The sequence below is a fragment of the Phyllostomus discolor genome, chromosome 8 (assembly GCF_004126475.2).
Source record: "Phyllostomus discolor isolate MPI-MPIP mPhyDis1 chromosome 8, mPhyDis1.pri.v3, whole genome shotgun sequence".
NCBI lineage: Eukaryota > Metazoa > Chordata > Mammalia > Chiroptera > Phyllostomidae > Phyllostomus > Phyllostomus discolor.
In genome coordinates this window covers 114,606,129-114,620,161 of record NC_040910.2, presented here as the reverse complement: position 1 = coordinate 114,620,161, position 14,033 = coordinate 114,606,129, and the positions used below count along the sequence as shown (strand labels likewise).

Genomic DNA, 14,033 nt, shown 5'->3' with positions numbered 1-14,033 from the left:
GAGGCACCCTGCACCCGGCAGCGGAGATCCGAGGGGTAACTTGTCCACCTCTGCACACACGGACTCCCCGCCTCAGGTCGAGAAACACAGCTGACACGAGAACGGAGGTTCAAACCCCACGTGGAACGTGGAAGCAGACCCACAACAGTTCAGACGCACGGTGGGTCCCGTGCACCCAGCGGCATCCCAAGGCAAAGCGTGAGCCTTGAGGAGGGGTCCATAGCATCAACGGGCCCGGGGCAGGCAGGCGCAGCCGGCCTAGGGTGCAGTGAGAGCAAAGCAGCAGGTGGGACTGGGAGCCCCGCATAGATTGGGGAGGGGGGAGCAGAGGACAAGGAGTCCGGTCAGGCGTCATGGCCACACAGAGCCACCAAGAAACTGACGCTGGGAAAGGGCAGGAGGGCATCACAAGCCCAGGGGGCCCCTGTGACTGGTGGGCAGACAGGGTGGGGGTCGCCGGGGGAGGGGAGGTGCTGACGAGAAGAGGGGAGTCCTCACGCTCCGTCTACTGAACCTGCTGAGCGCTGAGTGGACACCGGGGAACCCTGGGCCACTCAGCTCTGCAGCCCCCTCCTGGACCCGGGCAGGGAGCCGCCTCCTCTGAGCCCCCGTTCCTCCTCTGAGCCCCCGTTTCCTCCTCTGAGCCCCCGTTTCCTCCTCTGAGCCCCGTTTCCCTCGGCACGTAAGATGGGCTAACGAGAGCACCCAGGTCCTCTGAGCCACTTTAAGAACAAAATGCAAATGAACGTCAAATGCATTCGCCACAGAGGTCAGAATGTTTCCCACCAAGTAAATACACATTCCGGGTTGTTGTCGGAAAAACTATTTTAAGAACTCTTCCCTAGGTTTAATGTATGTGAAATACAAAAGTCCGAATTAGCTTACCCCATATAAATTCAAACGTGTGCAGTTCAATGTGCTTCAGAGAGAAGCCGGACAAACCCTCACTGAGCAGACACCGGGCCCCTTCCTTCCAGGGACTCGCGGGTTTGGAGAGAGCCAGAAAGCACCGCCTACAATCCCACGGGTGGGTGGGCCACGTAACATGCAGCAGAGCCCACGTGACAACGCAACGAGACGCCCCGCATGCCAGGGAAGGGTCGAAACAGGCATCGGTTCAGGGCAAGCTCTCGTGGGAGGGCAGGTGGGCAGGCGCGAGGACACAGGACTCGACTGAGCCAAGGACACGGGTCGACAGGTCTGGGGGAGCAAGCAGGAGGTGTCAGACAGGCGCCCCAGGTCTGTGCAGAAAGGGCATCAGTTCGGGGTGACTGTGGCCCCGGCCCGGCCCATGACCAGCGCAGCTGACGCTGGTGCCCGACCATCGTGACACACGAGGCCCCTCCTGCTCCCACGTGCGCAGTCTGGGAAAGTCACGGGGCAACCCGCCCTCTGCGGACGAGTCCCTGACGACCCTCCACCCAGGCCCAAGGTCCCGTGGGGTCCTGCTCGCCAGCCCCTTGCACAGGCTTCCAGCTGCCCCACCGACAGAAGCCAGGGAAATGACACGGTGCCCTCAGGGCCCAGGCCACCGGCTCCCCAGATGCTGCCCCTGGGACACCCCCCCCCCAGCCCAGTCTTGCAGATGGTCCCCGTGCCTTCCTCAGCCCAGGCCCCTGGCATCGGGGGCAGAGACAAGCTACCCCTGAGCCCTTCCCTGTGGACCCGCAGAATCCACACAAACAATGGCTCTGTCTTAAGCCACAGCCTTGGGGTGGGTTGTTATGCGACAGATAACGAACTCCCTCCTTAGAAACCATGGAGGGACTGAAATTTCATGTTGTAGGCAAGGGGGCAACCACCCAATCCCAGGCACAGTGACACATGCCCAGTACCTAAACTGGACAGAGTGACAGTGGCAGCAGAATGGAGGGACCCGCGGCAGGAGCTGGAACCAACAACAACGAGGCCTCTGCAGGTGAGCGACAGGAGGACCTGGAGGAGGGCCGAAGGGGGGCGGAAGGTAGGACAGCAAAGAGCGGAAAGCAGCGCTGCCACTGGCTGCTGCGCCCTCTGGGCACGCTCACTCAACAAGAACCCTCCTGCTCTGAAATGCAAAAACGCTCACGTGAGCAGTCTTTATTTGCCAAATTCCTGACATAGCCCAGAGGGCAGAAGGGTAAGAAAGGAGGAACAAAAATATGCCAGAAGCGGAGCTTTGGTTTTGTTTGTGGGTGTTTCTCACCTAAAAACAGAGCCACCGTCACTGCCCTCCACAGGAGAGTGGGAGGGAGCCCTGACCAAACAGAGGCCCACCTGACAGCCCGGAGCACGCCCCACAGCACGGGAGCAGGAGACACAGCCAAGCCTGCGGAAGGCATGCCCATCCGGAGGGGACAGCACTTGGCCACCTGCACAGCGTGGCTGAGACCTGCCCACCCTGCGCTGTGTTTAGAAACCAGCACAGCGCAGGCGCAACGACACGAGTTTCTCAGTGGTCATTCTAAAACACCACACCCCCCCCTCACTCCTACCCTCCCCAGCTTGCCTTTCTCAACCCGAAAACCGGGTTCCCCTCCCCAGGCATCCTCGCCCAGCATGAATCACCCTGTCAGCGACCCAGCAGCAGGTCCACCCGGCTGCCGTGCAGGAGAGGCTGGTCCGAGGCTCCCTGAAGCACCACCAAGCCCAGGCCAAGAAAAGCAGCTCCAGCCCAGGCCTGGGGAGAAAAGACCCCCCAGCACAGGAGCCCACAGCACTCATGAGTTCTCCTTGCAAGGTGGTGCACTCTGGGCCCCGGTGGGCCCCTTGCTGCCCTGCCCTTGGTCCCTCAGGAAGACACCTGGACTGGCCAACAGGACAGAGCTTGGGCAGAGCGGGCTGCCCTGCTCTGTGCTCCTGAGTCTCGTCCTGCGGTTGAGCAGCAGTGCTGCACCCTGTCGGGACACACAAAGGGGAGGACCCAGGCAGGAAGGACCTGAGCACCGAAGCAACCAGCTCCAGGCTGGACGCCTCCTCGAGCCAGGCCCTCGGCCCTTGCCTGTGGGAAAGAGCCCACGCAGGGCCCCACCTTCTGCAGAGGGCAGCAGGCTGCACAGGGCCCAGTGTCCTTGAAGCACTTCACACAGGAGCACCCAACACTCCCCCCAGAGGATCCCTTTGGGCCGCGCCAGGGGAGGGCCCTCCCACCGCTGAGGTAGCTGGGCTCTGCTGGCTGGAATGTGAACAGGAAGGCATCAAGGGCCCTGCCACCTGCCCAGGACTGAGGCCAGGTGGGTGTGCGGTCACACAGAACCCGCCTGTCCCGCAGGCAGTGCCCAGGCTGGGCTCCAGGCCAGGCCCCAGACAGGAGCCCCAGAGACGCTCCCGAGGGGCCGGCCAGCCGGACCCAGCACCTGCCAGCCCCTTTCTCCCCTCCCCAGAGTAAGCCCGGTTTGGTTTCTCAGAGCCGTGTACATCAAGGAGGAAAAAGGAACTTCAAATGCAGAAAACTTAACTGGAAACATGTTTTCTCTCTTTTTCAAGATTTATTCTAGAGGGGGAAGGGAGAAAGACAAGCAGAGAAACATCGACTGTGATGAGAGGAACATTGATGGGCTGCCTCTCAACCACAATCCAGCATGTGCCCTGACCAGGAGTTGAACCGGGAACCCTTTGTTCGTAGGCTGGCACTCAAATCCACTGAGCCACACCAGCCAGGGCTGGAAATACGTTTCAACGGCTGGGATAAATGGCTGATTAGAATTAGCAAGGACCACCCAGCATGACAAAAAATACAATTTTTGATAAAATAAATTTGTGTCAAATTACTTTGAAAATATATTTATTGATTATGCTATACAGCTGTCCTACTTTTTTCCTCTTTGCCCCCTCCACCCTATGCCCCGCTTCCCACCAGCACTCCCCCCCCTTAGGTCCATGCCATGGGTCATGCATTGTAAGTTCTCTGGCTTCTCCATTCCCTATACTATTCTTAACCTCCCCGTCTATTTTGCACCTACCATTATGCTTCTTATTTTCTGTATCTTTTCCCCCAATCCCACACCTCACCTCGGCTGACAGCCCTCCAAATGATCTCCATACCTACGATTCTGTTCCTGTTCTGGTTGTTTGCTTACTTTATCTTTAAGATTCAGTTGTTGACACTCGTGAATTTGTTGCCATTTTAAAGTTCATAGGTTTGATCTTTTTCTTAAAATAGTCCCTTTAATATTTCACATAATAAGGGCTTGGTGGATGGTGAACTCCTTTAGCTTTACCTTGTTTGAAAAGCCTTTGTCTGCCCTTCCATTCTAAATGAAAGCTTTGCTGGATAGAGCAACCTTGGATGTAGGTCCCTGCTTTTCATCACTTTGAGTACTTCTTTCCAGCCCCTTCCTACTGTAAGGTTTCTTTTGAGAAATCAGCTTAAATAAAGTCTTATGGGAACTCCTTTGTAGGTAACTCTGCTTTTAAGATTGTCTTTATCTTTAACCTTTGGCATTTTATTATGATGTGTCTTGGTGCGGTCCTCTTTGGGTCCAACTTGTTTGGGACTCTCTACTTCCTGGACTTGTGTGCCAATTTCCTTCACTGAATTAGGGAAGTTTTCTTTCATTATTTTTTCTGAAGAGTTTTTAAATTCTTCCTCTTCTTCTTCTGGCATCCCTGTGATTAGATGGTGGTACATTTGGAGATGTCTCAGAGGGTCCTTATACTACCTTCAGTTTTTTAAAATTTTTTCTTCTTGCTGTTCTGCTTGAATGCTTATTTCTTCTTATGTTCCAAATCGTTGGTTTGAATCCCGGCTTCCTACCCTCCATGATGGTTCCCTGTAGATGTTTCTTTACTTCACTGTGTGTAGCCTTCACTTCTTGCTTATGTTGTTTCCGTACTCAGTGAGTTCTTTGAGCATCCTGATCCACCAGTGTTTGAACTCTGCATCTGATAGGCTGGCTGTCTCCATTTCATTAGTTCTTTTTTCTGGAGTTTTGCTCTGTTCTTTCATTTAGGCCATGTTTGACTCCTCAATCTGGAGCCACCCTGTGCATCTCTGTGTACTAGGAGGAGCTGCTTCAACTCCCTTAGCAGTGTGGTCTGTGGTAGAAAAAGGCACCTGTAAATTGTGTGGGGCGGAGCCTTGGGTTCGCCCTTCCTGGCTTCTGGAGGGGAGGGCTTGGAGAGGGGCCAATGCCGCTGCCTGGCTTCTAGGGTTTTGCCCAGCACTGGCCCTGTTTGCAGTCACGTCACTTTCTCTCCGTATGCAACCCGGCGCCCTTCGAGCTGTTGCCCTGGTGGAGAACCCCAGAGTGGGTGGGTCTGCGTACGTTCTAAATCTGTGTGGGCCCTTTAAGTGGAGTCTCCTGAAAACCCAGCAGTTTCTTCTGGCGCCCCAAACCCCACTGGTTTTTACAGCCAGAAGTTATGGGGACTTATCTCCCCAATACTGGAACCCTGGGCTGTGCGGTCCGGCCTGGGATCACTTGCTCCCAAGGTATCCCTCCCAATTTCTATCCAACACGTGTGAATGCGGGATCATCCATGCGGCCGCTGGACAGTTCTGAGTGTTGTTGTTTTGGGATCAGTTGTAATTCTTTCTATGGAGGCGAAGCAGTGTCCACCTAACCCTCCATCTCGACCAAAAGTCAATTTGTGTCAAATAAATTATAAAGAATTTCAAGTATACAAATGTGTGAAACAAAATTACTTCATAAGGAAACGTTCAAATAAACAACGTAAGCACATCCAGCTCCTCCCTGACCTTCGGAGGAGAGGGAACTGCCGACGGAAGCCCTCACGCAGGTGGGCAGGTGGCGTGCCGTCCCTGCCGGGGCGTCCGTCCTGCCCGCGGTGAGCCCGGACACGGCTGGTGACGCCTGTGGCTTCCCGCCCTCGTCTCCAGGCGCAGCTTCCCCGTCATCCACCGGTCTGCTCACAGCAAGGTGTGCTACTGCCTTACTCACCGGCTCTTTCACAGTTTTTTTATGGATTGGTTTTAGAGAGAGAAAAAGAGGGAGACAGAGAGAGATACCTGTTTGTTGTTCCACTCACTCATGCACCCACTGGCTGCTGCTTCAGTGTGCCCTGGACAGGGCCTGAACCCACAACCTCGGTGCATCAGGGCAACAGTCCAACCCACTGTGCACCCAGCCAGGACGCAACTGTCCTGGACAGCCCACACGGTGAGCACAAGCCCAGCAGCAGGAGGCCACTGAGACATTCTTGTTCCGAATGACCCACCCCCAAATCCTGGGCTTCTCTGTGGGCAGGGAAGGGCCCACTCCAACAGTGGCGCTTCCCTCCCCACTCTGTGCGGAAGTGAAACAACAGGCGGCACCGGGAGGAAGGGGAGGAGGAGCAGGCACACCTGGCCCAAGACTAGATGGGCACAGAGCTGAGCCACTGACAGGCTCAACAGCAAGGGACTGCCTGCCTGTGAACCACCAGGAAGTGCCTGGGCCCAAGCTCCACCTCTTCCTACCTGTACCTCACTGCCCACCCCTCTCCCGGGGGCAGGACAGAGCCCAGAACCCTGGGCTCCCAAGGGCAGGGCCAGGGGACCAACAGGACCACCCTCCCTTGGTCTGACTGCCCAGGGCACAGCACTGCCGGGGGCTGTCTGCTCTGGCTCCAGGTCCCTCCCACTCCAGGTCCCTCCGACACCCAGTTCCCCAGAGTGGCACCTCTGAGGGAGGCAGGCACGGCTGCAGCCGAGGAATCAAGTGGCCAGGTCCAGCTCCCGTCGGTGGGAGTGCTGCTCTGGACCAAAGACCCTGGGACGGGGGAAATGGCCCACCCAGGGGGCAGGCAGGTGAGCACCAAATTGGCAAAGGATGGCCGGAGGAGCATCCTCCGCTCAGCACAGCCAGCACCGAGCATCTTCGTTTGTTGCGGGGTCGCAGGGAGGAGAAGCAACAGACAACACACAACCCTGGACGTACAGGGCGTGACTCAGAGAGGTGCACAGGACGAGGGAGAAACCAGGAACTGAAGGTCACAGGTGAATTGGGAGAAAACGTCAGCCGCCCCCAGAAAGAGCCGGAGGGAACACTGTGTCGGAGGGAAGGGCGGGGTCAGCAGGAACCACGGCCCTAAGAATGCAGCCGCAGGTGGTGGGAGCTACAGGGAGACCCCAGGGCCTGCAGAGGAGGGGCCATGGGCCAGGAACGGGGGCAACTGGCCACGAGGCCTGCAGCGCCCGGCCGGCCCCACACCGACAGGCGCACAGCCTGTGTGCTTGCTCTCCCCACCGGAGAGGCTGCTCGTCCTCCGAGCGTGGCCCCGGCCGGGCTGCCAGCAAAGCGCACACCTGTTCAACAGGGACGAGGGGCCTCGTCGCCCAGCAGGTGCACAAACCTGGCCTGCCAGTGAATTAAAGGCGTGCCCCACACACGCAGGTTTCGACAAGACTCCTGCCACCCCCGTGCTACCTGCCCCACGTAAAGTGCTGAGTTACGCGAAATTAAAATAGTGTCGGAGTTGGCTGCTCAGCACCTTTACCTAATCCCACAGGGAAACTGAGGGCGCCTCGCTTCACCGGGTGCTGCCAGAGCACAGAGCGGTCACACCAGTGCCACTCCGAAGACGAACCCGCTCAAACGGCTCTCACCACCTTCTGCTCACTCGCCCGGAACCCCGCCCCGGCCAGTCCCATGACTAAGAAGCCCTGTTTGGACAACTTGTCCTCTTGGCCAAACTGAACCTTGAAGAAAACCACTGGGTGCCATTCTCCAAGGGACCCCAACAGAAGAGAGACCACCCCTGGGCGGGTGGCCCAGCGGCTGGAGCGCCGTCCCGACACACCAGGGCTGTGGGTTTCAACCCCAGTCAGGGCACGTACAGCATCAACCGATGAAACCGACGAGGGCATAAATAAGTAGAATGACAAATCAATGTTTCTCTCTCTCTCTCTCTCTCTCTCTCTCTCTCTCTCTCCATCCTTCAGTCTAAAATCAATTAAAAATTTTAAATTAAAAAAAGAAAACAATCAAGCCCACATGAGAATTGTTCTGGATAATCAAGTGGCTTCTTTTCATCTTCAAAGAGCATAGCACACACTAATTAGCCGCCACACCACCCTCTGAGGAAAGAGGCTTGTTATTTCCCTTCTGCAGACGGGTGTGGAGCAAGGCCGTCACCTCTGCCTGGGGTCACAGGTGTTGCTACAGCATCCCCAGGCTCGGGACTGGCCCACTTACATCAGCCTCCGTGGGGCAGCCAGGTGCCCAGGGCAGAGCCACCTCCCCACACTGGGACAGCCTCTTCCCCCTGGGCCGAGGGGCTGGCGCCGCCCCTGCCCCTCACGGAGCTCTGGGCGAGGGCGGGGCCTGCAGGGCAGGCAGCCTGTTGCCTACCTGGCTCTCTGTGTGCTTGTTTGCAACTGCTCCCCCTTAACAAGGGGGAGCCTCCTGTCAACGACAAGCTGGCAGCGCTGTCACCCAGAAGGACCCCGCTTCAGCAGTGGGCCCCCCCGCGCACCGCCCAGTCCCCTGGGAGAGCAGCCAGACTCTCCCAGCAGCAGTGCCAGGCAGCAGCCGCACCGGGAAGTGCGCGGGGCTCCAGAGGGCCCAGGGACAGCCACTCTCGACTGTCTCTGCTTTCCTCCCTCAAACCGCCTCGACCGGCATTAATCCTGACGCGCTGAGTGGGACTAACCCAAAGGGTGCTTTACGAAGCGAGAGCAAAGGGGCCTCCCAGTGCAATGAGGCTGCCAAACACTTGTTTCCCTCCCACAGGAGTTAAAAATCATCGCTGCGAGAGGCACATGCTTCAAGGGAAATAAAAATCAGCTCCGAGTTTCGATGGTACTTGTTATGAGTTCACCTGTTTCGCCTAACCCACACTAATGAACAGGTGGATGAAAACGAAGCCAAGTGCATCAAAGGGAGCAGCTGAAACCCTAAAGCACAAGCACAACACCCTGCAAGTTTCGTCATGCCCCGGACGCCCGGCCTCTGCTGTTCAGGTCTGACGAGCTCATGGCGAAACCGCAACGTCGCCCGCGAGAGCTCGGCGCTTCCTCCTGCCCCGCCGGCGGCACGGCAACGAGACCCAACTGCCCCCCCAGCTAAAGAAGAGGACGCAGGGCGCCGTTCCAGAGAGACCCCAGGCTTTCCGGGGGGACACTGCTGCCCCGCAGGCCGCTGCTCCCCAGAAGCCCGGCGCTCACCTCCCAGGGAGCCGGCCGCAGGTCAGGCCGCAGCTCAGGCTGCTGAGGCGTGGCCCACGCACGTCCGGTGCCCTGCGGGAGAGGGGTGCACCTTCCTCATCCCTCGCCCACACAGGGCAGGGGCGGGGGCCAGGCTTCTTTAAGCCTTGAGGAAACCTTTTTGTTTCTCAGGAGAAATTGGAAAAAGAACTTCCCTGGTCCTAAGCGTGGAGCGTGGAGGCATCCAAACAAAGAGCACTCCCCACCACTGGCTGGTCAGCGTGCCGGGGGCCGATGCCAGCCCTCCCTGCAGCAGGCAGCTGTTCGATGCACACACCAGCCCTCTGGGAAGGGAAAAAAAAACAGAAAACGTGCAACGCTCTTAAGACAGCAGCCAGATGATCAAAAATGCAAGGAAAAGCAATCTGTTGGCAAAGCAACTGTAAAACTGGACAGAGTGGCCCCGGGGCCTTCTCCAGCCGAAGAATGTGCCTCAAGGGAAACAAAAATCAACTCACAGGCCTGGCCCAGCAGTTCAGGGGGTCAGAGCATCACCCGCGTGTGCCCAGGTGGCAGGTTCGGTCCCCAGGATCAGGGCACGTACAAGACCCAGCCTGTGAGTGAGCGCATGAATGAGCAGGACAACAAACCAGCGTCTCTCTCTCTCTGAAACAATCGATAGTAAAAAAACAAAAATCAGCCCCTAGTTTCCGTGGTACTTATACGTTCGCCTGGCTCACCTAACCCACACTGATGATCAGGCGGATAAAAATAAAGCCAGAGTCGAGGGACCGGGAAGCCATCAGGGCGTCTCACGGTGGCTGGAGCACACACGCCCCACTGCCCAGCACAGGGCACCTGCCCCCTGGCCACAGCCACGCCGCTGGCTCCAGCTCGCTCGAGGGCGCTGCCCCTGCAGAAGCAGCGTCACGCTCAGGCGGGACTCACTGTCCCCCCTGCAGGCCACATTGGACGGACAGGCTCCGGCCACGTTCTGTCAGACCTTCCACGGTTTCTCCATGACCTAAGACTTCTCCATGCGACTCATGGCAAGAAATCAGGAGTCCACTTACACCAAAACCTTCAAATAAACCATCTCAACCCCATCCACCCTCCTCCACCAGAACTGCCTAAACACAAATGCATCGCCCCAGGACCCAGACCACGGCGGCCGGGGGCACACGCTGTGACCTGCACACCCCCACGCCGCACTCCGCACTGGGCAGCCTCCCAAAGAGCCTCACCCCCATCGACTTCCACCACAGCGGTTAGCCACACGTCCCAGGGAGTCCAGGGCACCCCCCAGGTCCAGCCGGAATGAGAGCCACCTGAAGGCACAGGCTGGGCACCCACATGTGTGGGCACCCCACCATCAGCAATACGGCAGATGTGCAGACAGAAAGTGTTTACAGACCTCGTAAACGAGAATACTGAAATTGTTAAATGTACTTCAAACGCTGCTGTTGTGTGCCCAAGGGAAGTGCGCACTGGTGCTCAAACAAAAACTAGCACAAGGGGGTCCAGGGCAGCATCGCCCGCGGCAGCCAGGACACCCGTGAAGGGTGCATCACGTGGCATAAACGGGAACGAGGACCGACATGGGCTGCAGCACGGGTGAGCCAGAACGCACACTCAGGAGAGAGGCCAGGCCCCGAGGGGACGCCCGCGGGTCCCATGCGTGTGAGACGACGGAACGGCGAACCCACGGCTGCAGTGAGGGAGCGGGAGCGACTGCGGACAGGTGTGGGCTTCCTCCAGAGGCGATGAGAATGTTCCAGAAGTGGGCAGTGGTGGCGGCTGCACGGCCTTGTGCACACGTAAAATACGTGCACTAACCGCACTAACTTACACAAGTTTCTTTAAATTGAGGCATAACATTTACATAAGATGGAAGAAAAAATAAAAAAACATTACTTCAATGGGAATCCTGGAAATATTTTATTTTTCTAGATTTCCTTTTTTTTAATTTTATTTACTTTATTTTTAAACAGGGGGAAGGGAAGAAGAGACAAACATCAGTGTGTGGTTGCCTCTCACATGCCCCCTGCTGGGCACCTGGACTGCAACCCAGGCGTGTGCCCTGACTAGGAATCGAACTGGCGACCCTTGGTTCGCAGGCTGGCACTCAGTCCACTGAGCCACACCAGGCAGGACTCTACGTTTCCGTTTTTACATGTCTCAGATATTCTCATCACTTGAAAAGGAATCCCCCCTGAGGACAATGGTAACAGGAATGAAGAGGGACAGACATGGAGAATGTCTCCAGGAGAAAACCAGGCAGTCAGCTCCCGCCGGGCCTGAACCCTGGGGAGAAGGGTTAGGGTTCCCCTCGGGGCCTGCAGCTGGCCACCAGCACCCTGCCTCCCACACCCCTGCCCACTGCCCCGGGTTATCACACCATCGCTCCACTTCCCACTGGCCCTCCCAGCCTCCCACACCACCTCATCAGAACCTGCAACAGCCGATGAGAGCAGACAGGCACACCCAAGAACCCGACATCACACTGAGTCACGGGCCCCAACCCCTCGATTTAGACACAGCCCACAGCGCCCTGCTCTCCTGAAAGGGGGCGGGGGGCCTCTGCAGCCTCCCGGAGGGGGACAGCAGTGGCAGCTCCCCACTGCAGTCAAAGAGCAGCAGGCGGAACAGGAGGGCATGGAGCTGGGTGCTCTCCAGGAGGGTGCGCTGGCCCACAAGCCCCTGGGCATGGACGGCCGGACCCTTTCTGCGGAACCTGAACTAGAAAAGGCAACGCCACAGGTGAGCAAAGCAGGACAGCCAGGAAAGGTGAGGTGTCAGGTCTGTGTTTAACCCAGCCTTAGACACCCCAACCTGAGCACCTGCCTGATTTCATCAGAGCCCGTTCCAGTAATTACACTCCTCAACACCGGTGAGCAGTAGGAAACCAGAGGAGGACACACCCTGCCTGCCGCCCGGACAGCTCCGCAGGCACCACTGCCCCCTGGTGGCGACCAGCAGGCCGCTCAGCTCCTTCCCACAGGAACGGAGAGCCCTCGGCAGCCTCAGGTCCCGTCCAAAGCAGCGGAAAGACACTCGGCTCCCTGCCCTGTCAGGGCTGGACACCTCCCTGCGTCCCAACTACTTCAGAACGGAGACAACGGGACTTGTCCCGCTGCCTGGACAGCGCGGCACTCTGGCCACGGACAGCTGCCCCCCACCCCCACCCCAGGGCCACGTTTACCAGGGCCTGCAGCGTCCCATCCATGGCGATGACCCCCTCGATGGTCTGGAAGGAGGCTCGCGCCAGCGTGCACAGGCTCCAGTCCAGGAAGTCCGCCATCATCTGCTGTCTGACGTCAGGCCGCGTGATGAACCTGCCAAGGAAAACACAGGCGGGCAACAGCTCGACCCGGGCCCGGCCATGGAGGACTCGCCCCACCGCCCACCCCGTCCCGGTCCTCATCCTCTGGGGCCGGGTCACGGGCAGACCCCGGCAGCACGGCCGATCTAGGGGACGAAGGCGCTGCCCAGACTGTGGTCCTGGGGGCGACTCCCGACCATGACCTCTGAAGCCACACGCAGGCCACACACCCCCCTCCCCCTTACTGGGACCCCTCCTCCCGAGGCCCCGTTCACCACAGGGCCACCTTCACTGGCCCCCACGGCTGCCCGGGAGCCCCACCAATGCCCACGCCTCAGCCCTCCTTCCTCCGCAGACACTGCCCAGCAGCAGGCCCGCACCTCTCGCCCTGCGTCCGTGGTGGGTGCCCTTCCCCGCGCAGAGCTCCAGCGGCTGTCCACGACCCCACGTGCCAGGCCTGTGCTCAGCACTGCGTGTGTGCCCCCAAACCTCGGACGGGGGTACTGGCTCTCGTCCGCCCACGCAGACACCTGGTCTGGGCCTGCAGCCATCCTCCAGCCCCCACACCAGAGTCAGGCGCTCCTTTCCTCCCCTGTCCATCCACACGCCAGCCCCCAGCTCTCCAATTCCGTGTCCTGCGCTGGGCCCCCGGGGGAGCTCGCACTCTGGGGGCAGACACACAGGAAACAAGCAAACTGACACAAAGCAAGCAGCCGAGGAAGGGGGGTGGCAGGCAGCACAGGGCCAACCTCCCAAGGGGATGTGCGACCAGAGAACAGCAGGAGGAGGGCCCCCAAACTCTGGTGAACGGTGAGGATCTCACACTCCACTCAGCAGCCCCCAGAACACTGAGGGAGGGTCAGCCCTAATCCCTCTTTCACGACATGTTGACATTCTTCCTCCTCCTCAGGTGGTAAAGCTCCACACTCTCCCCCTTGGCACCCTGGGGAATCTCCTGCCCTGCCCCCCAGGCCGCTGCCCACAGGACAGCCACAGCCCGTGCCCATGGCAGCAGCGCGGCCTGTGATTGCGGAACCCCAGAGACAAGGAGCCGAGCAAAGGCCCCAGGACTGCCTTCCTGCCCCCGCGTCAGAGCGCACACCTGGAGATCGCCAGTCACCAAGTATGTCCATGAAACGTCAGGATGCCAGTGACAAAGGCCAACTCATGTGTTCACCGCAAAATGTGGTGTCTCACAGGTCTGGAGGGGCGCCCAGGGTTCTCCCTCACAGTCTGCACCTCCGGGTGCCTGTCCACCTGCACGGGCATTACACAGACCCTGCAGCAACGTCCTCAGTGGCCCTGCTTCAAATCCCACGCTCCCAGGGGCACAGGGTGAGGGCTACGTGTGCAGCAACCTGCTCCGCAGCCCGACCCCCACCTTGGCCCTCGGGCCGGAGACCGCAGGGCAGCGTGTACAGGCCCAGGGACCACAGGGTGCTGAGCCCCGGACAGAAGAGGGCCCAGGGCTGACGGACTGGTCACAGCACCTGACACTCAGGCCACCCGCCCCTCCAGAGGATCCTGCCCATCCTGCCGCCACCGCGACCTTCGCCTGACCATCACACCTGTGCCTCCGCGCCGCAGCACCTGGCCAGGAGCTCAGCGTTCTGTGTGCTGCACGTCAGGGGTTCCCCCTCGAAC

General features: G+C 58.9%; 1 protein-coding gene across 1 annotated transcript in view; it reads right to left on the bottom strand.

The window, feature by feature from the left end:
* Window positions 1-14,033, bottom strand: part of TBCD (tubulin folding cofactor D) — a 130,618-nt gene that overhangs the window by 103,113 nt on the left and 13,472 nt on the right. Inside the window, exon 7 of the mRNA XM_036034290.1 lies at window positions 12,270-12,402. Coding sequence (XP_035890183.1) covers window positions 12,270-12,402 — 133 coding nt within the window. The remainder of the gene's footprint in view (window positions 1-12,269; window positions 12,403-14,033) is intronic.